This window comes from Paramisgurnus dabryanus, chromosome 1 (genome assembly GCF_030506205.2).
Source record: "Paramisgurnus dabryanus chromosome 1, PD_genome_1.1, whole genome shotgun sequence".
Lineage (NCBI taxonomy): Eukaryota > Metazoa > Chordata > Actinopteri > Cypriniformes > Cobitidae > Paramisgurnus > Paramisgurnus dabryanus.
Window position 1 is genome coordinate 37,169,718 of NC_133337.1, and position 27,877 is coordinate 37,197,594.

The 27,877-nt window shown below is 40.3% G+C and overlaps 1 protein-coding gene and 2 long non-coding RNA genes across 3 annotated transcripts in view; 2 read left to right on the plus strand and 1 right to left on the minus strand.

Moving 5' to 3' along the window:
- Window positions 1-7,375: 7,375 nt before the first annotated feature.
- LOC135749837 (sialic acid-binding Ig-like lectin 14) overlaps window positions 7,376-27,877 on the plus strand; it is a 29,358-nt gene continuing 8,856 nt past the window's right edge. Inside the window, exons 1-4 of the mRNA XM_073813896.1 lie at window positions 7,376-7,412; window positions 7,937-8,296; window positions 8,483-8,812; window positions 8,897-9,163. Of these exons, the coding sequence (XP_073669997.1) occupies window positions 7,376-7,412; window positions 7,937-8,296; window positions 8,483-8,812; window positions 8,897-9,163 (994 nt within the window). The remainder of the gene's footprint in view (window positions 7,413-7,936; window positions 8,297-8,482; window positions 8,813-8,896; window positions 9,164-27,877) is intronic.
- LOC135749869 (uncharacterized) lies at window positions 10,291-12,456 on the plus strand. Its single transcript, XR_010532494.2, has 4 exons — window positions 10,291-11,765; window positions 11,847-11,993; window positions 12,083-12,148; window positions 12,226-12,456. It is a non-coding gene; the product is annotated as an uncharacterized lncRNA (long non-coding RNA).
- LOC135749872 (uncharacterized) lies at window positions 21,019-23,171 on the minus strand. The gene is made up of 4 exons (XR_010532495.1): window positions 21,697-23,171; window positions 21,469-21,615; window positions 21,314-21,379; window positions 21,019-21,236 (listed from the first exon to the last, which is right to left on the minus strand). It is a non-coding gene; the product is annotated as an uncharacterized lncRNA (long non-coding RNA).

The following is a 27,877-nucleotide window of genomic DNA, read 5'->3' on the forward strand; positions in this document are numbered from 1 at the left end:
GGCCAACAAAATAACTTCTTGTGCTGGGGCAACAAGATCGCGTGTATCTGCAACAGCGGATGTCATTTTCTTTAATAATAACTGAATTTCGCGCTCGCTTTGGAAATTGATGACAGACGTAAGGGGTAGCGCTGGGCACGTCGCTACACCCAGAGGATGTGCTGTTAATAAACATCAAAATTTGATTGGTTGATGTTTCTGTCACTAATGATTGTAACAAATCAGATGTGTTGTCCTTCAACACAAGCCTAGCAGTATCTGTAGAGCTGGCCCCAGCTGAATAAGCTGACTTTTATGTGAATTTTTGAGGGTAATCCGGTTCAACCTTAACAAAACTAACGGATTTTGTGGACATTAATGGAAAAAATAAATAAATGGCATACTAAAGAAAAACATTTAACACTTTAAAAATATATATTTTTATTTTTTATAGGGCCAGCAGAGAAGGCCCTGCTGGTCCTGACGGCCCACCACTGTTAGACACTATTTGCAAAACTCATGGCCTTTTGCAAAACACAAGCTTCTTACTTACAAAACCACATTTCACACTGCAATACAGTGGTGTTTAAAAATGCAACAGACCACAAAGCTGAACACAACTACAACACAGTTTCATAGAGTAAAGACAACAACTAAATATTGTTTATACTTTTTTCTAATAATTATTTTTGTACCAGTTGTACACAATATAAACCAGCTGAAAGTGTACTGGTGTGTTGAGTTTTTATACCAACAATGGATAGAAACAATCTGAGAGGCAGATGAGAAAGAGTAGAGGATGATGAAGATGTGGTGGATTAGGAGGAGATGTTGGATGAGGAACAGTATGATGAAAAGGTGGTGTATGAGGAGGAAGAGTATGAGGAAGAGTAGGGCCTCAGAGGAAAAGCAACTGGCCTGTGGTGTGGTAGGTGTAGATTTTTGTCTACAGTTATTATATGTTGCTAAAGGAGTGTCAGCAAGAGGAAGACCCCTGAGTAAAGAGGAAGAGGAGTTCAAAACAATGAAAATACAATGTTTTGTGTCATGACACCTGTTTGATCGGTAGCATGTGTTATGTTACCTTTGTTTTGGTGACGGTCCCTTATGTGTGCACTTGCCCCTCCCTCTTGTTTTTCTCATTGTCTGCCAGCCGTGTCTTGTCATCTTTTTCCTATTTAAAGCCTTTCTGTTTTGTCCTGCTTCACGTGCTCGTTGTCTCCGGTAGATCACTGCCTCGCTGCCAGTCCAGAGAGTTTGTTTATGTTTGTTTGCCGTGTTTCACGCTCTTCTTGTGTTCTCGCTCCCAGGACCGGTCGCTGGTTTCCGGACTATTTGTCTCTGCTTCAGGTTTCATTATTCCTGTTGCTTCAGTTCTCTGTTTGGATTTAGTTCCTGTTTGGACTCCTGTCTTCACTCTTCGGCCGGTTGTTGGTTGCTTCGTTTTTAGGCAGTACACCAACAATCGCGCCGGATTGCTTTGTGGCTCGTGATTCGCATCGGCTAACGTGTGTGGATTACGTCAGCGAACGTGTGTGGATTACGTCAGCGAACGTGTGTGGATTACGTCAGCCATCTGTGTGGATTACGTCAGCGATCGTGTGTGGATTATTGCTACGATCTCTTGTGGATTTATTTCCTCTCCAGTGGACTTGTGGGGTGCTTTGACTTTAAGCAGGAAGCCTACGGACACTGGCTGTGAACATTTACTATTTGTTGCACTCTTTCTCTCTTAATAAATTACTCACTTGCATTAGACTCCGGCTCCTGGTATTTTCCCCTGACAGACGAGCACGTCAAGATGGAGTCTGCGAGTGAGGAGAGTTTGAACACTTTGCATTCTGCACTGAGCCAGCAGGGGGCAGTACTAGACCAACATTCCACCTTATTGGCTTCGGCCTCTCATGACTTTCAGCTCCTCTCTGGTCGGCTCACGGAGCTAAGCGACCGCCTGGAGCAAGTTAATCTGTCAGTCAGAGAGCATCAGCTTCCATCACCCAGCGAGACTTCTCCCAGCACTGATCGCGAACCTCATACTGCTACACCACCCACCTATGACGGTGACCCTAACACCTGCCGGGCCTTCCTAGCTCAGTGTTCCCTGGTCTTCGCTCTCCAACCCCGGAGGTTCGCTTCACAGACGTCTAGAGTGGCATTTGTCCTCACGTTGCTTACCGGGAGAGCGAGAGACTGGGGAATGGCTGTCTGGGAGGCCCAGGCCCCGTGCACGACCACATTCGAGACCCTCAAGAAGGAGATGGTGAGACTTTTTGATCGGTCATTGCAAGGCGACATGGCAGCCGCTGAACTGGTCAGATTATTGCAGCGTGGGTCTACTGTTACGGACTACGCCATTTCTTTTAAGACCTTGGCAGCCACCTGCGGCTGGAATGATGCTGCACTTCGCGTTCAATTCCTTGAGGGTCTCGACGCCCACATCCAAGATGAGGTTGCCGCACAGGATCTACCCACGTCTTTAGAGTCTGCAATCGATTTGGCGTTGAGAATAGAGACCCGACATCGTCAGCGAAGTCTCCGCCGATCGTTTCGTCAGGCCATCTTGTCTCCACCCGAGGCTCCAGTCACGTCGTCTTCACTCGAGTCGGAGGGGGAACCCATGCAGCTGGGCAGGCTTCGTCTTACCAGCAGCGAGAGGCAACGTCGCCTGTCCAATGGTTTATGCCTTTACTGCGGCAAGGCGGGGCATATGGTTATTTCGTGTCCGGTAAAAGGGGTTGCCCGCCGGTAGTTTCGGGAGTATCGGTGGGCATTTCATCTTTTAACAAATCTCCCGTGAGCCGCACCTTGTTACCTGTTATTATCAAGTTTAATAACTCAGACTTCTCCTCACAGGCACTGCTGGACTCTGGGGCCGAGGCAAGTTTTTTGGACGTCAGTTTGGCTGAGTCCTGGGGCATTCCTGCCATTCCTTTAGTCTCTCCGCTTTCTGCCTGGACATTAAAGGGTCAGCACATGGCAGTGATCTCCCATCGCACACCCCCTGTGAGTTTGTTTGTTTCTGGCAATCATCGTGAGGTAACTGAATTTTATTTATTAAAATCATCCCTTTCTCCCATCATTTTGGGTCATGATTGGCTAATAAAACATAATCCTCACGTTGATTGGCAGAACAATATTGTCTTGTCTTGGAAATCTTCGTGTCATGTCTCGTGTCTTGGTCCTGCTCCTTCTGCTTCTGTCTGTTCTACCTTTCAGATTCCTGCTGCTGATCTCTCAGGGGTCCCGACGGAGTATTCTGGTCTGCACCGGGTGTTCAGTAGGGCTCGGGCTACCTCCCTACCTCCTCACCGGTCGTACGATTGTGCCATCGATCTTCTCCCAGGTACTTTTCCGCCTAAGGGTCGTGTATTTTCCCTTTCTAAACCAGAGAGAGAGGCTATGGATAAATACATTAATGAAGCTTTAAATGCCGGCCTCATTCGCCGCTCCTCGTCTCCAGCAGGTGCTGGATTTTTCTTTGTTAAAAAGAAAGACGGTTCTCTTCGTCCGTGCATTGATTATAGAGGGCTAAACGACATTACTGTTAAGAATAAATACCCCTTGCCTTTAATGTCTTCAGCTTTTGAATCATTACAGGGAGCACGCGTGTTTACCAAATTAGATCTGCGCAATGCTTATCATTTGGTACGTATTAGGGAGGGCGATGAGTGGAAGACAGCATTTAATACTCCATCTGGACACTGGGAATACTGCGTTCTGCCATTTGGTCTTTGTAACGCTCCAGCTGTCTTCCAAACTATGGTAAATGAAGTGCTGGGAGACATGATTAATAAATTTGTCTTTGTGTATCTCGATGACATTCTCATCTTTTCTCCCTCCATGCAGATACACACCCAGCACGTTCGCCAAGTTTTGCAACGGCTTTTAGAAAACCAACTTTTTGTTAAGGCGGAGAAGTGCGAGTTCCACAAGGAGTCGGTTTCGTTTCTGGGGTTTATAATTGCGGAGGGAGAGATTCGTCCTGATCCCGCAAAGGTTAAAGCGGTCGCCGAATGGCCTGTCCCCGACACTCGTAAGGAGCTTCAGCGATTTCTGGGGTTCGCCAATTTTTACAGGCGTTTCATCAGAAACTTTGGTCAGATCGCTAAACCTCTTACCGCTCTCACTTCCTCTAAAGTGTATTTCCGTTGGAATAGAGAAGCTCAGGAGGCCTTTGATGAATTAAAGTCCCGTTTCATTTCTGCTCCTGTGCTCTCTATTCCTGACCCGGCTAATCAATTTATAGTGGAAGTGGATGCATCTGATGTCGGGGTAGGCGCCGTTTTATCTCAGCGGTCGTCCATTGATGGGAAAGTGCATCCATGTGCTTTTTTCTCTCACCGGTTAAACCCAGCAGAACGAAATTACGATATAGGTAATCGGGAGCTGCTGGCGGTCAGACTTGCGCTGGGTGAGTGGCGTCACTGGTTGGAGGGAACCTCGGAGCCCTTTCTGGTCTGGACGGACCACAAGAATTTGGAATATATCCGTTCAGCCAGAAGGTTAACATCTAGACAGGCTCGCTGGGCACTTTTCTTCGACCGTTTTAACTTCACTCTCTCGTACCGGCCCGGCTCTAAGAATATCAAACCTGATGCTCTCTCTCGTGTGTTTGGTAACTCAGAGTCTGAGCAGGCCGAGACCATTCTTCCGAAGGGGAAGGTGGTCGGTGCTCTCGTCTGGGGAATTGAACAGCGGGTGAGAGAGGCCGGCCGAGAGGGTGAAGTCCCGGAGGGGTGCCCGGCGGGTCGTCTGTGGGTTCCCGAGTCATTACGTTCCGATGTCATCCGGTGGGGTCATGAATCCAGGTTTGTCGGCCATCCTGGGGTTCGGAGAACGTTGGCTGCCGTCCGCCAACGTTTTTGGTGGCCCTCTATGGCTACGGACGTCAGACAGTTTGTATTAGCCTGTCATGTTTGTGCTTGCAGTAAAGCCTCCCATCAAACACCTGTTGGTCTGCTTAAACCTTTGCCCGTGCCCTCCCGCCCCTGGTCTCACATAGCCCTTGATTTTGTCACTGGCTTACCGGCATCTGAAGGTAACACTGTTGTTCTGACGGTGGTGGATCGTTTCTCTAAAGCGGTTCATTTTATTCCCCTACCTAAACTCCCTTCTGCCAAGGAGATGGCTCAGATTCTGATTAATCACGTTTTTCGGTTACATGGTCTTCCGACTGACGTGGTGTCAGATAGGGGTCCTCAGTTCATCTCTCGTTTTTGGCAGGAGTTTTGTAGACAGATCGGCGCCACAGCCAGCTTGTCTTCTGGTTATCACCCGCAGACCAATGGGCAATGTGAACGGGCTAATCAGGATCTCGGTCGAACTCTCCGCTGTCTGTCGTCTCGATATCCGAACTCTTGGTGCCAACAGCTTCCGTGGGTTGAGTATTCACATAATTCTCTTCCCGTCTCCTCTACTAATTTATCTCCATTTGAGTTGTCCGTCGGTTTTCAACCTCCCCTGTTCCCTTCACAAGAACCCGATGCAGCGGTTCCGTCTGCTTTGGCTTTCGTTCAAAGGTGCAAACGCACTTGGAGGAGAGCTAAGACCCTTTTATTACAGACTTCCAGGCGAACCAAGGCTGCGGCTGATCGCTACCGGCGACCTCCACCCCGTTATATTTGTGGACAGAAAGTATGGCTTTCCACCAAGGATTTGCCTCTCCGTGAGCCTTCTCGTAAGCTGGCTCCTCGTTTCATTGGGCCATACAGTATTGTTAAGGTCATCAGTCCGGTAGCAGTTAAGCTTAAGTTGCCACCTACTCTTGGTCGGGTTCACCCTGTTTTTCATGTATCCAGGGTTAAACCAGTGATTTTTGCCCGTATTAATACCCCTGTGTCTGCCCCTAAGCCCCCCACTCCACTACTAGTGGACGGTGCTCCTGCCTACACGGTTAGGAGATTACTAGATGTTCGTCGCAGGGGCAGAGGTCATCAGTATTTAGTGGACTGGGAGGGTTACGGTCCGGAGGAGAGGTGTTGGGTGCCGGCTCGTGACATACTGGATCCTGGTCTGATCGAGGATCTTCGTCGGCGACGAGGTGAGCCTCCTCCGGGTCCGTCTGGTGACGGTCGTGGGGGAGGGGGTACTGTCATGACACCTGTTTGATCGGTAGCATGTGTTATGTTACCTTTGTTTTGGTGACGGTCCCTTATGTGTGCACTTGCCCCTCCCTCTTGTTTTTCTCATTGTCTGCCAGCCGTGTCTTGTCATCTTTTTCCTATTTAAAGCCTTTCTGTTTTGTCCTGCTTCACGTGCTCGTTGTCTCCGGTAGATCACTGCCTCGCTGCCAGTCCAGAGAGTTTGTTTATGTTTGTTTGCCGTGTTTCACGCTCTTCTTGTGTTCTCGCTCCCAGGACCGGTCGCTGGTTTCCGGACTATTTGTCTCTGCTTCAGGTTTCATTATTCCTGTTGCTTCAGTTCTCTGTTTGGATTTAGTTCCTGTTTGGACTCCTGTCTTCACTCTTCGGCCGGTTGTTGGTTGCTTCGTTTTTAGGCAGTACACCAACAATCGCGCCGGATTGCTTTGTGGCTCGTGATTCGCATCGGCTAACGTGTGTGGATTACGTCAGCGAACGTGTGTGGATTACGTCAGCGAACGTGTGTGGATTACGTCAGCCATCTGTGTGGATTACGTCAGCGATCGTGTGTGGATTATTGCTACGATCTCTTGTGGATTTATTTCCTCTCCAGTGGACTTGTGGGGTGCTTTGACTTTAAGCAGGAAGCCTACGGACACTGGCTGTGAACATTTACTATTTGTTGCACTCTTTCTCTCTTAATAAATTACTCACTTGCATTAGACTCCGGCTCCTGGTATTTTCCCCTGACAGTTTTGATTGTTTTGTCTTTGCTGTTTTATGTTTACAAAAAAGTAAGTTACAGAGAACCACAACATCAACTTTGATTTAAAGCAAATATTTAAAGTGGGGAAAAAAATCCCCAAAATAATATAAAAATCCCAGTGTATATTATTTTTTTAATAGGGGACTGAAGTATATGTTTGTTGAAGTAAATGCATTTATGTATTTGACAATTATTTACCTTACTTACCTTAATTACTTACCTTAACATTTGCTTTTGAACAGAATGTGTGTTTAAGATGATACAGGAAGTACAGGATTAGTACTGATCTCATATCAGTAGCACTGACATCACACAGCACAGTTTTACTTGGTTTCAAATCATCAGCAGTTGCTTCAGTACAGAATCTACAGGATCCATGAATGAGACATTTTAACAATCTGCTTTCATCAAAAATATTACACTGGTTAAACCAATTTTCTTATTTCTTATTTCTGGTTTTGCACTTTAATATATGACATTCATTTGTTCATTTATTGCATATTTACAGGTGTGTTTTTCTCCAAAGGGCTGATCTTATTTTAATGAAGAGATGGATAAACTCATTCTTTTTATTTTTTTGTTACAAGGTTTGTTATTCTTAATTTTTTTAGCATAAATGGTTTTCACTAACAAAAAAGTGTGACATGTTTATTGTGCTGTGGCAATGACATCAGTGAGACGACCGAGCTATAGCTGTAAATTCAAGTGCTAAATCTAGCCTATGTTTGGTGTAAAAAATACATATTAAATATTACATATACATACAAATATTTTAACTATGAAACTTGGATATAATTTAGAATAAACAATTTCACAACAATATTTATTACAGCAGTTTAAATTAAAATGCACAAATGTATTTTATGTGAGGTAGATTTGACTGCAATTGAATGTTCTGTAATTTTTTTTACAAAATATATAATGTATTATGTTTGTAACATTTATAAAGAAATGCCTAAATAATAAAAACAGATGGAGGTTATGTTATGTTATGGTTATGTTATGGTTATGTTATGGTTATGTTAAATTATATTGGTGTGTTTAAATGCTTTACACTAGTAAAAACTATACAGTATTCTAGTTTGTTCTTCTCATCATTTTTGTATTGAAGGTGTTTGGTGTGGAGATTGGAGCATCAGTCTGCCAGAAAAGATTGAAGCTCTGAGTGGATCCTGTGTGACTATAAACTGCACATTTACTATTAATAACACATATGACAAAGATCTCACTGACAGTGCTGCAGGAGTGTGGTATAAAGATGGGAGTCAAGACAACAAAAATATTGTGTTTAACTCCAGAAAGTCCAATCTCTCTTTTAAAGGGAACATAACTGGAAAATTAAAAGACAAGAACTGTACTACCATCTTTTATAATGTTACTTCAAATCATGCAGGTACATTTTACTTCAGGATTGAGGGTAATGATGGACTGAAATATACCTACAAACAAAATTCTTCTTTAGGTGTGATCGGTAAGTGACAAATCTAAAAATTATTGTTAATATCAAATTGTAAACTTGTACAGTAAAAAAATCAGTTTTTGCATATGTAGGCAAACAATGCAGAATGCTTAGATGGGGAAATAACAAGCTGGAGTTGAGTTAGCTTAAGTTTTTTGTGACCTTTTCTAATATGAAATACACATCTGTACTTTTCAGACTCTCCCCCTAAACCCACAGTGCAGATGTTTAAGGATCAGATGAAGGTTCAGGAGGTGTTAGAGGGGAGCTCTATGTGTCTGCGCTGCTCTGCTAAGACTCTCTGCTCCTCTTCTCCACCAACTCTCACATGGAGCTCCACTGACAGACTCCACCTCAATGAGAGCAGCAGACTACAGCTGGATCAACAGAAACAAACTGAGATCATCTCTGATCTGAACTTCACTGCTACTCACCTTCAACATGGAGTCACTTTCATCTGCACTATAACCTACCAGATACAGCAGAGGATCACAACAGCACAGAACAACATCACATTACGTGTTCTGTGTAAGAGGAAATCAATTTGAACTCGCTGAACAAATTATTGTAAATTACAGGACATATGATGCTCTAAATTTGTTTTTCCATCAGATGCTCCTGAAAACACATCAGTGTCTGTTTCTCCATCTAACTCTGTACTGGAGGGCAGTTCAGTGACTTTGATCTGCAGCAGTGATGGAAATCCAGCAGTGTTTAACTACACCTGGTACAGAGAGAATAGAGGACAGCTGGAGGAGCTGCAGACTGGATATAATCTCACCTTCAATGTGACTAATCGTACACACACAGGACGCTACTACTGTCAATCCAGAAACCAGCATGGTACCCAAAACACATCAGTGTTGCTGGACATTCAGTGTGAGTACTAACTATCTAATTTACTTCTATTTCCCAGCATGCACTGTGACATGAATGAATTATGCAGCTGCATTTTTACTGTTTACATTACTGGTTCTCACCTTGTGTTGCTAATGTCACATAAACCATGGACAATACAACTTGGGTGCAATTAGCAACAGCTTGTGTACAGCAGGGGTGATGCCAGAAATGTTTTACACATATTTTTACAATATAGTGGTTAGACGGATTACATCATGTTTTTAGAGTCATGGATTCACTGGGTTAACACCAGGCACATATTTTGACATGATGCTTGATGCACAGGTTCACATGACGCAGCAAACACATATTTTGACATGACGAGCCACACATACACATTTTGCAAGCTAAACAAGCTAAACATATGGGCAACATACACATTTTGCAAGCTACACATTCGTGCCTCCCCAAAAGAGAAGTCACCGCACACCACTGGTTTTAAGGTACACTCTGAGAAAGGTTTTGTTTCATTTTCTTTTGTTATGCTTTAAACACATTATAGGGGTCTATCATACACCTGGCGCAATGCAGTGTCTTTTGCTAAATTCAACCCGGCGCAATTATAATTTTCACGTTTAGCGCCATGTTGTTTAAATAGTATAAATGCATTTGCGCCCAATTTTGCGCCCATGGGCATTCTGGTCTGAAAACGAGGTGTGTTCAGGCGCATTATTGGCGCGTTGCTATTTTGAGGCAACAAAAATAGACTGCGCCATTGACCAACAAAAACCTGGTCTAAAGTCGCAAGTCAGTAGTGCAATAGTGTTTTTGTTATTTAAAGAGGGCGTTAGTAATATGCGCCTATAAATGGGACGACAACGCGGGTTTGCTTATCATACACATGAATGCGCAGCAGCACAAAAACTCTTTTAAATATGAAAGATTAAAGCATTCAAATATAAAAGATTATTATTGAGTCTCTTGGACATGAATGAGGACTAATAATAAAATGTTAGAATGCGCAAAGAGCTGCTTCACATGGAGCCTGATAAGTAAAAAACAAATGCATCTATTTTTAAATGTTTTTTAAATGCTACCCCAAATATGATGACTCTGTACCTGTGGATATGATGAGATGAGAACCGTTGTTAAGTAATGCTAGTAGTTATATGGGACCACCATTCGTCAAACTTTTATGACCCCCTCCCCCACCCGGTGACAGTTGCTGTCTGACAGGTCGTTTTTATGACCCCTTGACAGATGGCGTTTTATGACCCCTTGACAGATGGTGTTTTATGACCCCATGACAGATGGTGTTTTGACAGGTTGTGTTTTATGACCCTTAACAGATGGTTTTATGACAGTTTGTGTTTTATGACTCCTTAACAGATGGTGTTTTGACAGTTTGTGTTTTTATGACTTGTTTGACAGGGGGCGGGACCATCAATCAAAATCTGTACAAGTTGTCAACTTTAGACAGAAAGTATTTAATGGTTTTATTGCCGGTCATTTAGAGTGATTGTTTTTCCTGAGTGTGTTTTATGTCAAGCGTATGGTGTCATGTTTAATGACGGCTCGTGTTTCGACATTTGCTGTTTATTGACATTTGATGTCAGATCTCAACCATCCTCCCTCCTTTCGCACAAGACATGCATTCTTTCACAGGGGTGCGTGTTGTAAAGCGATTAAAGATTTCTAAAACTCAATGTTGGTAAAACAACCCCCCATTACGGTGTCAAAAAGTAAATGTTTATTTTAGATTTAGACAAATCATGAACAATGCTACGATTAAAACTTTTGATTGTAACATCACAAGTTATTTAATTAAATATTCCGTATACGGGTATAGTTTAAGCAATGATCTGAGCCAATACTACAATCTTTAGACGATAGTCTAAACTAAATAAATTTTTAAACGGTTCAGGAATTCCGTGAATCTTTTCATAACCTGCACTATAGTTTCACGCGTATTAAAGATCCGGCGGTGCCTGACAAAGCGCCGGGTGAGCGTTCATATCTGCCATTTTAAAATAATGTTAATAAATGTAATTCTGTCCACTATGGCAAAATAGGATTTTATTTTAGATTTAGTGGAATCTTTAACCAAGTCTCTGATTAAGACATGTGTATACGTGCACAGATGGTGACAGAGAAACTTATATATGACGTTAGTAATCTTTTAAATGTTTTTAAGACGTATTCACCCCATTTTGGGGTTTTATTTTTAATTAAAGGCTTCTTAAAACATGTGTGAATATGTGTATATTATACAAAGAGTCTTATATTGTCTGCTCTGACAAAAATAAAGTATTATTTTAGGTTTAGGGGAATTGACTGCGTGTGTCTTATAAATACAACTTGATAATACGTTTGTTTTGTAAAGAGACTTCTTTAAAGTCACGCAAAAATAAAATATTTTAGTTGTAACTGGTTAAACTTAAAGCCGATATTTTCTATCGAACTAGTCTATTTTCTGTTCAGACACAAAGTTTTCTGATGCTGATATTATGTCAGTGTGTGTTTGTGTGGGGGTCGTGTGCTGTAATCTTTGAAAGTTTATGACCGAACCTTTATTGGGGAGCGACAAGAGATCTCCGGCATCAGTTTGGATGGAGCAGAGCTGTTATACTCAAGTCTATTGGTATGTATGTGTTTCGCTGTGTTCGTTTCATTATTTTGTCTGATTATTTAAAAACTAAAAATTCGATCTCTGGTCTTGCAGCGAAATTGTCTAAGCTGGTATTTACTATTCCTGGTAAATCGCGGAGAAGAGTGGAATGAACAAAAAAGTCAGACCGTGACTAGAACCACCAGCAGCGTAACAAGGAAATCTTGGAGCAAAGAGACGCCGAGTGGCTCGTGTTGTCCGGTGTGTATTTATTTAATCCTGTTACAATAGATTTAAACAAACTGGTTTGTTTTAATATTTTCTAATAACATGTGTTATCTGTTTTAAAGGTTTGGATATCAGCGGCAAAGCGAACGTTGCGTGTACTATTGCAAAATATATAGCGGATCTCCACGGTACGTTTATATTGCATAAGAAAAAAGTTGTTTTATTTAGATATTTGTCCTAATAACTTGTTTTTATCTGTTTACAGGTTAGGATACAGAACACAACGCTTTGGACGTATCTTTAAAAAAGAGAAAAATCAGAGACTTTTTGGATTTGTCTGGGACATTTTAAACATTTTGTGGCAAATTGGATTTAAAACGTTTCGGATACTGGATACATGTGTTTGATTTGTCCACAGAGCTTGTTTAAGACATCTTCACCTCATTTTAGGGTTTATTTTTAATTAAAGGCTTCTTAAAACATGTGTGAAAATGTGTATATTATACAATGAGTATTATATTGACTGCTCTGACAAAAATAAATTATTATTTCAGATTTTAGGTCAATTGACTGCGTGTGTTTTATGTCAAGCGTATGCTGTTATGTTTAATGACGGTTCGTGTGTGACAGCTCGTGTTTTGGCATTCGATGTCAGCTCTCACCCTTCCTCCCTCCTTCTCACAAGCATGCATTCTTTCACAGGGGTGCGTGTTGTAAAGCGAGTAGAGATTTCTAAAACTCAAAGTGGAGTCAAATAATTCCCCATTACGGTATCAAAAAAGTAAATGTTTATTTTAGATTTAGACAGATAATGAACAATGCTATGATTAAAACTGTTTTTTTGTAACATCACAAGTTATTTAATTAAAATATTCCGTATACGTGTATAGTTTAAGCAATGACCTGTGCCATATCCTTCGGCGCCGTCAATACTACAATATTTAGACGATAGTCTAAACTAAATAAAATTTTAAACGGTTTCAGGAACTCCGTGAATCTTTTCATAACCTGCTCTATAGTTTCACGCGTATTAAAGATCCGGCGGTGCCTGACAAAGCGCCGGGTGTGTGTTCATATATGCCGTTTTAAATTAACCTTCATAAAATGTAATTCTGTCCACTATGGCAAAATAGGAGTTTTTTTTTAGATTTAGGGGAATCTTTAACCAAGGCTATGATTAAGACATATGTATACGTGCACCGATGGTGACAGAGAAACTTATAGCTGACGTTAATAAACTTTTTAAATGTTTTTAAGACGTCTACAACTCATTTTAGGGGTTTATTTTTAATTAAACGCTTCTTAAAACATGTGTGAATATGTGGATATTATACAAAGAGTATTATATTGTCTGCTCTGACAAAAATAAATTATTATTTTAGATTTTAGGAAAAATGATTGTGTCTATCTTATAAATACAACTTGATATATACGTTTGTTTTGTCAAGAGACTTTTTTTAAAGTCACGCAAGAATAAAATCTTTTAGTTATAATTGGTTAACATTAAATGTACTATTATCTATTTAACTATAAGCTATATTTTTCTGATCAGATATTTTTCTGTTTCTGATGATGGTCTTATAACAGTGTGTGTGGGATGATGATGGCTGTTCACAGCAGGTGGCGGGATGTAAACTAGGGTCTTTTTAAAACTGTAGTGGTAAAAATGTAATAGCACACTGACAAAAATAAAGCATATGGTTGTAACAAATTATTTAATGAAATATTCAGTATGTGTATAGCGATGAACGGTGTCAAAATCACCGGGGACCCAACAATACTATAGTCTTTAGACTAAAGGGTATTTATTTTAATATAAATAAAATCTTAATCTTTTCGTGCACAATATTCTGATCAAGCCATTAGATTGTGTTCCAGCGTTTACAATAGAGAACATACGCGGATGCGTGTTCATATACACCGTTAAGAAACTTTAAAACGATTAAAAAATTCATATCTTCGGGGTTTTGTTTTAAATTAATGACATCTTAAAACCAACTGGGAATATGTGTTTATTACACAATAAAATGTAATTCTGGCCGCTCTGACAAAATAAGGGTTTAATTTTAGAATTAGGGAATTCTTTAATCAAGTCCCTGATTAAAACACATGAATGCGCGAACCACAGTTGCCAGAGAACGTATGCTGAGGTGCTCTTATGGCGTTAAGAACCTTTTTATTGTTTAAGACATTTTGACCCCATTTCCTGGTTTTGGTGTCCGCTGTGGATCCCATTCCCAAATCTATGTGTTTATTATACAACAAATGCAATTCTGTCAGCATTTCTAGTTTAGAACGCCTCTGATTTAAACATGCGGGTTTTAAAATGAAACGGCCATGTGACTTTTATGACAAAAGCTATTCGATCTTAATTTTTTGTTTTAACATCCAAAAGTTTTTATACACATTCCATAATTAAACATCTAGGTGTGTATGAGTAAGTTTATATCTAATGTCACACGAGCAGCACCAAATCGCGCTTGTGTCTCTGTGTGTGCATACAGGCTGTTTATGTGGGGGCGTGTTTATGAGCCTGTGTCTTTGCAAGGTGTGTGTGCGTGCGTGTGTGTGTGTGTGTGTGTGTGTGTGTGTGTGTGTGTGTGTGTGTGTGTGTGTGTGTGTGTGTGTGTGTGTGTGTGTGTGTGTTTGCATGGGGGTCTATGATGTCTCTGTTTGTTACTAAAGTTTTGACATTAAGTCTGTGTCCTCATTGACAATAAGTAAGGGTTTTTAGATGTAGGCTTCATTACACAGATACTGATTAAATCATGTTATCCATTATTTGCGATTTAAAGAAACTTAAAAGGTTTAAGACATTTTATCTCACATTGTGGGGTTGTTTTTAATTAATGTAACCTTAAACCCCTCTGTTATCCATTTAGGGAACAATAAAATGTTAGCAAATATTATTTATCAAAGTTGACGATGTTATAAGCCAGGATGTCACTAACGTGACAACAAACATTTATTTAAAGACAAAACATTTTAACAAATTGCCATGGCTTACAGAGACACACTAGACTTAATAATAAAAATAAAAATATACTATTCGAACATCCTAACCTGATATTAGGTTAGATTAGGTTTAAGGTCAATCAGCGTCTTTAGCTTTACAACTTACAGCACAAAACCCCCCCCAATGACAGGATTTTTATGAAGTGAAGCAGACCCTTGGTATGCCTGTGGGGTTAGGTTCAACTAAGGTCAACATCTATCAGTGCATAATAAGCAAACATGAAATTATATTTTACCTATGGTTTGTTAATGATGTTGCTAGGTTCGCGTATTTTTTCTGAAACAAACTTTTCTTTTCAAACTTAGTTAGGATACACATGTTGTCGCCTCAAACACCTGATCAAAGTTTTTCTTCGCTAGCGACAACTAATGACAGAGATTTTGTAAATTCATCAGATGGTTTTACGTGTGTATTTCTTAAACAAACATGTTGCTTTTCAATCTTAGTCAGAGTTCATACGTTTTGTTTTTTCATAAGTTGTTCATAGTTTTTTCTTCGCTAGTGTCAACTAATGTCTGAGATTTTGTAAATTCATCAGATGTTTCTTACTTGTGTATTTTCTTAAACAAACTATTCTTTTCAATCTTAGACAGTCTTCATACGTTTGTCTTTCGATAAGTTGTTCATAGTTTTTCTTCGCTAGTGGCAACTCATGGCTGAGATTTGTAAATTTCATCAGATGTTCTTACATGTGTATTTTCTGAAACAAATTTATGCTTTTCAAACTTAGGTAGTCATCATACTTTTGTCTTTCGATAAGTTGTTCATAGTTTTTTATGTGGAAGTGTCAACTTATGTCTGAGATTTTGTAAATTCATCAGATGTTTCTTACGTGTATATTTTCTTAAACAAACATTTTTTGTTTTTCAAACATAGTTAGGATACACACTTTTGTCGCCTCAAACACTTGATCAAAGTTTTTTCTTCGTTAGTGTCAACTAATGTCTGAGATTTTGTAAATTCATCAGATGTTTCTTACTTGTGTATTTTCTTAAACAAACTTTTCTTTTCAATCTTAGACAGTCTTCATACGTTTTGTCTTTCGATAAGTTGTTCATAGTTTTTCTTCGATAGTGTCAATTCATGTCTGAGATTTGTAAATTTCATCATATGTTCTTACATGTGTATTTTCTGAAACAAATTTATGCTTTTCAAACTTAGGTAGTCATCATACTTTTGTCTCTACATACATTTGTTCAAAGTTTCTTGTAGCTAGTGTCAACTAATGTCTGAGATTTTGTAAATTCAACAGATGGTCTTACGTGTGTATTTCTTAAACAAACATGTTGCTGTTCAAACTTAGGCAGAGTTCATACGTTTGTCTTTTCATAAGTTGTTCATAGTTTTTATTTGTTAGTGTCAACTAATGACAGAGATTTTGTAAACTCATCAGATTCAAACAAAACTCATTCATTTCTGTAGTTTATGTAACACCTTGTCAAACTCTTAAAGGTAGTACTAACTGTTTAAAACAACAATGCAAAGTATTTTAGATTTACTTGATAAATCTTTTACATCAAAACAAACTAGGATAGCAATATGGCTGAATCTGTAACAGGTGATACCACCAAAAGCGTGTTGTACATAACAAAGTTTGCAAAATAATAAAGATTGATTAGGTTTTTATTTAGTAAACCTTTTAACATAAAGTGTAGAGTCTTTTGTATGTAACAACAAAGATGCGATGAAACAACGCAAAACAAGAGAGGATGCATACATCTACAAATGGGGCAATGTCTTTAATCTATTGGTCCCGAATTTAGAGGCTATACGGGGAAACTATTTCAAACATTGCCCCATTTGTAGATGTATGCATCCTCTCTTGTTTTGCGTTGTTTCATCGCATCTTTGTTGTTACATACAAAAGACTCTACACTTTATGTTAAAAGGTTTACTAAATAAAAACCTAATCAATCTTTATTATTTTGCAAACTTTGTTATGTACAACACGCTATTGGTGGTATCACCTGTTACAGATTCAGCCATATTGCTATCCTAGTTTGTTTTGATGTAAAAGATTTATCAAGTAAATCTAAAATACTTTGCATTGTTGTTTTAAACAGTTAGTACTACCTTTAAGAGTTTGACAAGGTGTTACATAAACTACAGAAATGAATGAGTTTTGTTTGAATCTGATGAGTTTACAAAATCTCTGTCATTAGTTGACACTAACAAATAAAAACTATGAACAACTTATGAAAAGACAAACGTATGAACTCTGCCTAAGTTTGAACAGCAACATGTTTGTTTAAGAAATACACACGTAAGACCATCTGTTGAATTTACAAAATCTCAGACATTAGTTGACACTAGCTACAAGAAACTTTGAACAAATGTATGTAGAGACAAAAGTATGATGACTACCTAAGTTTGAAAAGCATAAATTTGTTTCAGAAAATACACATGTAAGAACATATGATGAAATTTACAAATCTCAGACATGAATTGACACTATCGAAGAAAAACTATGAACAACTTATCGAAAGACAAAACGTATGAAGACTGTCTAAGATTGAAAAGAAAAGTTTGTTTAAGAAAATACACAAGTAAGAAACATCTGATGAATTTACAAAATCTCAGACATTAGTTGACACTAACGAAGAAAAAACTTTGATCAAGTGTTTGAGGCGACAAAAGTGTGTATCCTAACTATGTTTGAAAAACAAAAAATGTTTGTTTAAGAAAATATACACGTAAGAAACATCTGATGAATTTACAAAATCTCAGACATAAGTTGACACTTCCACATAAAAAACTATGAACAACTTATCGAAAGACAAAAGTATGATGACTACCTAAGTTTGAAAAGCATAAATTTGTTTCAGAAAATACACATGTAAGAACATCTGATGAAATTTACAAATCTCAGCCATGAGTTGCCACTAGCGAAGAAAAACTATGAACAACTTATCGAAAGACAAACGTATGAAGACTGTCTAAGATTGAAAAGAATAGTTTGTTTAAGAAAATACACAAGTAAGAAACATCTGATGAATTTACAAAATCTCAGACATTAGTTGACACTAGCGAAGAAAAAACTATGAACAACTTATGAAAAAACAAAACGTATGAACTCTGACTAAGATTGAAAAGCAACATGTTTGTTTAAGAAATACACACGTAAAACCATCTGATGAATTTACAAAATCTCTGTCATTAGTTGTCGCTAGCGAAGAAAAACTTTGATCAGGTGTTTGAGGCGACAACATGTGTATCCTAACTAAGTTTGAAAAGAAAAGTTTGTTTCAGAAAAAATACGCGAACCTAGCAACATCATTAACAAACCATAGGTAAAATATAATTTCATGTTTGCTTATTATGCACTGATAGATGTTGACCTTAGTTGAACCTAACCCCACAGGCATACCAAGGGTCTGCTTCACTTCATAAAAATCCTGTCATTGGGGGGGGTTTTGTGCTGTAAGTTGTAAAGCTAAAGACGCTGATTGACCTTAAACCTAATCTAACCTAATATCAGGTTAGGATGTTCGAATAGTATATTTTTATTTTTATTATTAAGTCTAGTGTGTCTCTGTAAGCCATGGCAATTTGTTAAAATGTTTTGTCTTTAAATAAATGTTTGTTGTCACGTTAGTGACATCCTGGCTTATAACATCGTCAACTTTGATAAATAATATTTGCTAACATTTTATTGTTCCCTAAATGGATAACAGAGGGGTTTAAGGTTACATTAATTAAAAACAACCCCACAATGTGAGATAAAATGTCTTAAACCTTTTAAGTTTCTTTAAATCGCAAATAATGGATAACATGATTTAATCAGTATCTGTGTAATGAAGCCTACATCTAAAAACCCTTACTTATTGTCAATGAGGACACAGACTTAATGTCAAAACTTTAGTAACAAACAGAGACATCATAGACCCCCATGCAAACACACACACACACACACACACACACACACACACACACACACACACACACACACACACACACACACACACACGCACACACACCTTGCAAAGACACGGGCTCATAAACACGCCCCCACATAAACAGCCTGTATGCACACACAGAGACACAAGCGCGATTTGGTGCTGCTCGTGTGACATTAGATATAAACTTACTCATACACACCTAGATGTTTAATTATGGAATGTGTATAAAAACTTTTGGATGTTAAAACAAAAAATTAAGATCGAATAGCTTTTGTCATAAAAGTCACATGGCCGTTTCATTTTAAAACCCGCATGTTTAAATCAGAGGCGTTCTAAACTAGAAATGCTGACAGAATTGCATTTGTTGTATAATAAACACATAGATTTGGGAATGGGATCCACAGCGGACACCAAAACCAGGAAATGGGGTCAAAATGTCTTAAACAATAAAAAGGTTCTTAACGCCATAAGAGCACCTCAGCATACGTTCTCTGGCAACTGTGGTTCGCGCATTCATGTGTTTTAATCAGAGCCTTGATTAAAGAATTCCCTAATTCTAAAATTAAACCCTTATTTTGTCAGAGCGGCCAGAATTACATTTTATTGTGTAATAAACACATATTCCCAGTTGGTTTTAAGATGTCATTAATTTAAAACAAAACCCCGAAGATATGAATTTTTTAATCGTTTTAAAGTTTCTTAACGGTGTATATGAACACGCATCCGCGTATGTTCTCTATTGTAAACGCTGGAACACAATCTAATGGCTTGATCAGAATATTGTGCACGAAAAGATTAAGATTTTATTTATATTAAAATAAATACCCTTTAGTCTAAAGACTATAGTATTGTTGGGTCCCCGGTGATTTTGACACCGTTCATCGCTATACACATACTGAATATTTCATTAAATAATTTGTTACAACCATATGCTTTATTTTTGTCAGTGTGCTATTACATTTTTACCACTACAGTTTTAAAAAGACCCTAGTTTACATCCCGCCACCTGCTGTGAACAGCCATCATCATCCCACACACACTGTTATAAGACCATCATCAGAAACAGAAAAATATCTGATCAGAAAAATATAGCTTATAGTTAAATAGATAATAGTACATTTAATGTTAACCAATTATAACTAAAAGATTTTATTCTTGCGTGACTTTAAAAAAAGTCTCTTGACAAAACAAACGTATATATCAAGTTGTATTTATAAGATAGACACAATCATTTTTCCTAAAATCTAAAATAATAATTTATTTTTGTCAGAGCAGACAATATAATACTCTTTGTATAATATCCACATATTCACACATGTTTTAAGAAGCGTTTAATTAAAAATAAACCCCTAAAATGAGTTGTAGACGTCTTAAAAACATTTAAAAAGTTTATTAACGTCAGCTATAAGTTTCTCTGTCACCATCGGTGCACGTATACATATGTCTTAATCATAGCCTTGGTTAAAGATTCCCCTAAATCTAAAAAAAAAACTCCTATTTTGCCATAGTGGACAGAATTACATTTTATGAAGGTTAATTTAAAACGGCATATATGAACACACACCCGGCGCTTTGTCAGGCACCGCCGGATCTTTAATACGCGTGAAACTATAGAGCAGGTTATGAAAAGATTCACGGAGTTCCTGAAACCGTTTAAAATTTTATTTAGTTTAGACTATCGTCTAAATATTGTAGTATTGACGGCGCCGAAGGATATGGCACAGGTCATTGCTTAAACTATACACGTATACGGAATATTTTAATTAAATAACTTGTGATGTTACAAAAAACAGTTTTAATCATAGCATTGTTCATTATCTGTCTAAATCTAAAATAAACATTTACTTTTTTGATACCGTAATGGGGAATTATTTGACTCCACTTTGAGTTTTAGAAATCTCTACTCGCTTTACAACACGCACCCCTGTGAAAGAATGCATGCTTGTGAGAAGGAGGGAGGAAGGGTGAGAGCTGACATCGAATGCCAAAACACGAGCTGTCACACACGAACCGTCATTAAACATAACAGCATACGCTTGACATAAAACACACGCAGTCAATTGACCTAAAATCTGAAATAATAATTAATTTTTGTCAGAGCAGTCAATATAATACTCATTGTATAATATACACATTTTCACACATGTTTTAAGAAGCCTTTAATTAAAAATAAACCCTAAAATGAGGTGAAGATGTCTTAAACAAGCTCTGTGGACAAATCAAACACATGTATCCAGTATCCGAAACGTTTTAAATCCAATTTGCCACAAAATGTTTAAAATGTCCCAGACAAATCCAAAAAGTCTCTGATTTTTCTCTTTTTTAAAGATACGTCCAAAGCGTTGTGTTCTGTATCCTAACCTGTAAACAGATAAAAACAAGTTATTAGGACAAATATCTAAATAAAACAACTTTTTTCTTATGCAATATAAACGTACCGTGGAGATCCGCTATATATTTTGCAATAGTACACGCAACGTTCGCTTTGCCGCTGATATCCAAACCTTTAAAACAGATAACACATGTTATTAGAAAATATTAAAACAAACCAGTTTGTTTAAATCTATTGTAACAGGATTAAATAAATACACACCGGACAACACGAGCCACTCGGCGTCTCTTTGCTCCAAGATTTCCTTGTTACGCTGCTGGTGGTTCTAGTCACGGTCTGACTTTTTTGTTCATTCCACTCTTCTCCGCGATTTACCAGGAATAGTAAATACCAGCTTAGACAATTTCGCTGCAAGACCAGAGATCGAATTTTTAGTTTTTAAATAATCAGACAAAATAATGAAACGAACACAGCGAAACACATACATACCAATAGACTTGAGTATAACAGCTCTGCTCCATCCAAACTGATGCCGGAGATCTCTTGTCGCTCCCCAATAAAGGTTCGGTCATAAACTTTCAAAGATTACAGCACACGACCCCCACACAAACACACACTGACATAATATCAGCATCAGAAAACTTTGTGTCTGAACAGAAAATAGACTAGTTCGATAGAAAATATCGGCTTTAAGTTTAACCAGTTACAACTAAAATATTTTATTTTTGCGTGACTTTAAAGAAGTCTCTTTACAAAACAAACGTATTATCAAGTTGTATTTATAAGACACACGCAGTCAATTCCCCTAAACCTAAAATAATACTTTATTTTTGTCAGAGCAGACAATATAAGACTCTTTGTATAATATACACATATTCACACATGTTTTAAGAAGCCTTTAATTAAAAATAAAACCCCAAAATGGGGTGAATACGTCTTAAAAACATTTAAAAGATTACTAACGTCATATATAAGTTTCTCTGTCACCATCTGTGCACGTATACACATGTCTTAATCAGAGACTTGGTTAAAGATTCCACTAAATCTAAAATAAAATCCTATTTTGCCATAGTGGACAGAATTACATTTATTAACATTATTTTAAAATGGCAGATATGAACGCTCACCCGGCGCTTTGTCAGGCACCGCCGGATCTTTAATACGCGTGAAACTATAGTGCAGGTTATGAAAAGATTCACGGAATTCCTGAACCGTTTAAAAATTTATTTAGTTTAGACTATCGTCTAAAGATTGTAGTATTGGCTCAGATCATTGCTTAAACTATACCCGTATACGGAATATTTAATTAAATAACTTGTGATGTTACAATCAAAAGTTTTAATCGTAGCATTGTTCATGATTTGTCTAAATCTAAAATAAACATTTACTTTTTGACACCGTAATGGGGGGTTGTTTTACCAACATTGAGTTTTAGAAATCTTTAATCGCTTTACAACACGCACCCCTGTGAAAGAATGCATGTCTTGTGCGAAAGGAGGGAGGATGGTTGAGATCTGACATCAAATGTCAATAAACAGCAAATGTCGAAACACGAGCCGTCATTAAACATGACACCATACGCTTGACATAAAACACACTCAGGAAAAACAATCACTCTAAATGACCGGCAATAAAACCATTAAATACTTTCTGTCTAAAGTTGACAACTTGTACAGATTTTGATTGATGGTCCCGCCCCCTGTCAAACAAGTCATAAAAACACAAACTGTCAAAACACCATCTGTTAAGGAGTCATAAAACACAAACTGTCATAAAACCATCTGTTAAGGGTCATAAAACACAACCTGTCAAAACACCATCTGTCATGGGGTCATAAAACACCATCTGTCAAGGGGTCATAAAACGCCATCTGTCAAGGGGTCATAAAAACGACCTGTCAGACAGCAACTGTCACCGGGTGGGGGAGGGGGTCATAAAAGTTTGACGAATGGTGGTCCCATATAACTACTAATGCTTTTTAAAAAAATCCATGGCGCTGTCCGATCCTGAAATGCTTTGGCTCTTCGCACGTTTGTATATTATCTCTTGTTCATGAGTTCACACATACATATACTTTATAGAGTAATTTTGAATGCGTGTTTGGCATGCTGTCTGGGGGAGGGCTTTGAGCTCTGACTTGGCCCGAACCCAGAATACCCCCCACCCCCCGTATATAAGTGTGTTTAAGGACTAAAAATGTGTGGAGAAGGGGTGGTGGGGGGATGCTGCGAACTGACAATCTGAGGACCATTTCCCGAGAGCTTGGATCTGCTGTTGGGAAAGGCCTTTTTGGGCTGTTGTAGTTGTGGCCCCTATGCGGAATGAGTGGCTTGAAAAGCGCTCTGCTGGGACACCTGACTGCTGGAGGACAGATTTGAGGTGTTTCTGGAACCAAAAGCGTGTCACGGGTGTGTTTGATTCGTCTATGAACAGGGGTTCCACGGGAGATTTGGCTTGGGAGCTTCTCCATTGAAGATATGCCCAAACTGACTGGTATGGATGTATTGGTGACGGAAGGGTAAAAATATAGATAAAATGGCCTTTTTTGGTTTGGTTTAGTTTTGCTTAATCAAGAAGGAGATTGTTTCTCCATCTAGTACTTATAAGTCTGAGATGGTGGGGTTGTTTTTTGGGTTGAATTTAGAAGTGATAGCAAGTTCTGAGCATCTAAGAAAGCCGAAAAAGGCTAGGATGAACATGGCGTCGAGTGTTTGCGCGGTATTGAGAGGTTGGTAGTCTGTGCGGAGGGTACGAATGCATTTGTTGAGGATGTCTAGTGTTATCGGTTGTTGGTGTCGGGTCGGGTGGGCTGGGATCTTTGAATACCTTTAAGCAGGAGGGAGGTTTGAGAATTATTTATCTCCTGCAAGGGAGCGCCGTATATTAGTTTATGGAAAAACTGAATGCCCCTCAGGTAACCTTTAATGGATCCAACTTGGAGGCCTTTAATGGTATTAAGGTGGGAAATAAATGCTCTAAAGTTTCTCCAAGCGGTCACGTAAGATAGAGGGTCCTGGGAGACACTGCTTGGAGGATGGTGTCGAGCGATGCGTCGAGGAGGGGTTTTAGCAGGTGGGTTATGGGAATATCAGTTGCGAATAGTGAGGTACCGGAGTTGGGGATTTGTCCGCCTCTGGAGCCAGCATCCTGAATTTCTGCGAGAATCTGTGCACGGATGGTTTGGGACACTGGTGGTTACATGGCGAGGGCGTTGGATGGCACGGGCATCTGTGTTGCTGTGAAGAGAGAGTGCTGTTTAGTTTGAGAGCTGGGAAGGTTGTAAACCAGGGCTGTGAATGTCAGTGATGGCCTCGCACTTTGGGTACGCTCTGTGGAAAGAAATTTAGTTGGAGGGAAATCAGAAAATGAAAGATGATGGAGTGGAGTGTACTTGCTTGCGCCACTGGAGCTGCAGGCTACTGGATGTGGGCGAGATTATCACTTGTTGGATAGAACTGTTGGAAAGTTTGCGCCTGTACTGCTAGCTGATTTTGCCTCAGGTTGGCATCTGCAACAGGCGCTGGAGGCCACTGAAAAGGAAGAGTGATATGAACAGCGGGAGCATTAAAGATAGAAGCTGAGTGGTCCTGCTCTGGTGGAATCTGGAGAGCGGCCGAGCCTTGCTGAAGGCCTGTTGCTGCGACTCCATTGGCAAAGCGAGCCGTGTTCTGAATAGGCAGACGATGGAGGTGGCTGGACAGGTGAATTTTGGGCCCTGCGGGCTTTGCTCTGTCTGTGGGTCTTCTGGGGAATAGCCTGTAGGGAGACATACAGATCATACAACTCAGCTTTATTCATTTTTCTTGAAGCCTGTATGTCCGAGTTACCCAGCGCTTGTCTCAGGCCGGCTACGGTCCACTTCCCGATGGGTGGGATTGTCGGGGTGGCTGAGCGGTAGGAGGAAACCGGGGAAGAAGATGGAGGTCTTTTCATGGGCGGCGAAGGCAGGCCTCAGCGTCTTGGAAAACGCTGGGATGATCGGGCTGGTGTGCGGCCGCGAGAAGAAGCCTTGGGTTCAGGTGTGACATCCGGCGTAGCAGGAATGGTTGTGGGACTGGCGACATGCTAAAGTGCATCCCTGGGGATGTTTACGTCTTCGTCTGATGAAGAGCTTGGTTGAAACATAGTAGCTTAGCCAAAGTTTCTACTAATGCTGCAAACTGACAACATAATGAGGTAAGACTGCTGAGTCTATTTGTACCCTCTTAACGTTGATTGCTGAGTACTTCCACCTGTGTTTGATTATCTGAGAATGCTTCCACCTGTGTTTGATTATCTGAGAGTGCTTCCACCTGTGTTTAATTATCTGAACGTGCTCCTCCCGAACCTTGTTAATAAAACATCATTTTGTATTTTTAGAGTAGCCTACAAACCTTTGCTTGCATAATTGCAAATTATTTTATGAGATTAATGATTAGGCATTAAACTTCCAGAATGTGAAAATTGTCACAGGTCGGAGCGGACCACCGATTAGGGGGGTCAAGCTCCTCCCCCTGTTTCCACCCCGAGGAGGTCCCAAAACACCCCAATGACCAGACAGACGAGAAGAATAAAATTTAACAAGTTTTATTAAATATTAAAAACAAGAAAAATTGGGAATTTAAATATTTAAAAGAGTTCCTAGCGGGCATCTCCTCGCCTCGCACATGGGCCGGCAGGCAAGTCCTCTGGCCTTCGTCTCTTAAGCTCGCACAGGGGGGAATTTAGATAGGTATACAGGTGAGTACACTAGGCTCTTAGCTTTGGGCGTACAAGAGATCTACAGGTGAGTACACTGGGATTTTAACTTTGGGTGACAGGAGATCTACAGGTGAGTACACTGGGCTTTTAGCTCTGGGCGTACAGGTGAGTATACTGGGCTCTTAGCTTTGGGCGTACAGGTGAGTACACTGTCTTTCAGCTCTTGGGCCGTACAGGAGAAGTATACACATGTACACAGGCCTTTGGCTTTTCAACGTGCAGGTAGGTATACCGGTGAACCCCCAGGCGTTGACTTCCCAACACACAGTGGAACAGTCCAACGACAATACGGAGCCCTTAGCTCAGGACCTGCAGGCTAGTAGCAGAGAACGTCTCGGTTACGTATGTAACCCTCGTTCCCTGAAGGAAGGGAACGGAGACGTCACGTCGTGACCGACGAATTGGGAACTCGCTTAGAGAGACCAATCTGCTTCGTACTCTACTAAAACGACAATGAACTTGGCATTGAGATATTTGCATAATGCTGGCGCCGCCCCGCCAGGTGCGTATATAAGCCACAGGTGCAAATATGGAAATTAGCTTCATTTCGCTGAGAAAGCCGGAAAGTGTGACAGGCCGATAAACAGCAGGGAGCAGCCCTGTGGCGACGGGACGTGACGTCTCCGTTCCCTTCCTTCAGGGAACGAGGGTTACATACGTAACCGAGACGTTCCCTTTCAGTCGGTCACTACGACGTCACGTCGTGACCGACGAATTGGGAATCCCTACCAAAACGCCACTGAGGGCTGACCTCTTCCAGTGACTGCGTAAAGCCCTCCGGTTCCACTTAAGGATAAGGAGAATTAGGTTTTAAGGCAGAAGGCCGGGCACTAGATGTTCCTTTAACCCCACAGTAGTGCCAGCGACTGGGAAGTGCCCTATCTGAGCGGTATAGGAACGCTGCGGAAGCCACCGCCCCGTTAAGGGCTATTGGTGGGCGAAAGTCAACCGTAGTTGAGGTATAATGACAGCCGTGGCTGTGTAAGCAAAGCAGTGCTCTGCTGAGGGAAACGTGGGCTAGTAGGATTAACCCCACGGAAAATACTCACAAAGGAACCCGGTGGGACGCAATGTGGATGCCCGAGCCAAACACAGGTTCGCAAGGATGCAGCTAGTGAGAGGCTGGCAGCGGATGCTCCGCAACATCAGGCTGCCAAGGCAGCGGAGGAAGGCAAAACAAAATATTACGCGTTTTTGCCTCGATGGCCTTCCATACTGAGCTCAGTTTGGAGCAGCAGTCGGAGGCTGCAAGCCGACCTGCGAGCCTGTTCTCTGTGCTTCCCCTAACGAGGAAAGGGCACGAGAGGAGACAGGCTCGACACGAACACTAAAATCTAATGAACGTATTAGGTGTCGCCCAACCAGCAGCTCTGCAGATGTCTGTTAGCGAGGAACCACGAGCGAATGCCCAAAATGAGGCAACACTTCTAGTAGAGTGAGCTCTCAAATTAAATGGACAAGGAATGCCCTGCAGATTATAAGCAAGGGCGATAGTATCAACTATCCAATGAGACATCCTCTGCTTAGTGACAGCTTCCCCTCTCTGCTGACCACCATAACAAACAAAGAGCTGATCTGAGGTCCTAAGGCTTTGTGTGCGATCCACGTAGATGCGTAACGCTCGTACGGGGCAAAATAAAGCCATGGTTGGGTCTGCCCTCCTCCGGGGGGCAGCGCTTGCAAGCTCACCACCTTATCTCTGAAGGGAGTGGTGGGAACTTTGGGCACGTAGCCTGGTCTGGGTCTCAGTGAGACAGCAGGACCAAACTGAAGGCACGAATCGTCAACAGAGAATGCATGTAAATTCCTTACTCTCTTCACGGAGACCAATGCTAGCAGGGTCAGAGTTTTCATTGACAAAAACTTCAGACTCGCAGACTGCAAAGGATCGAACGGGGGACCTGTAGGGCTTCAGCACCATGGACAGGTC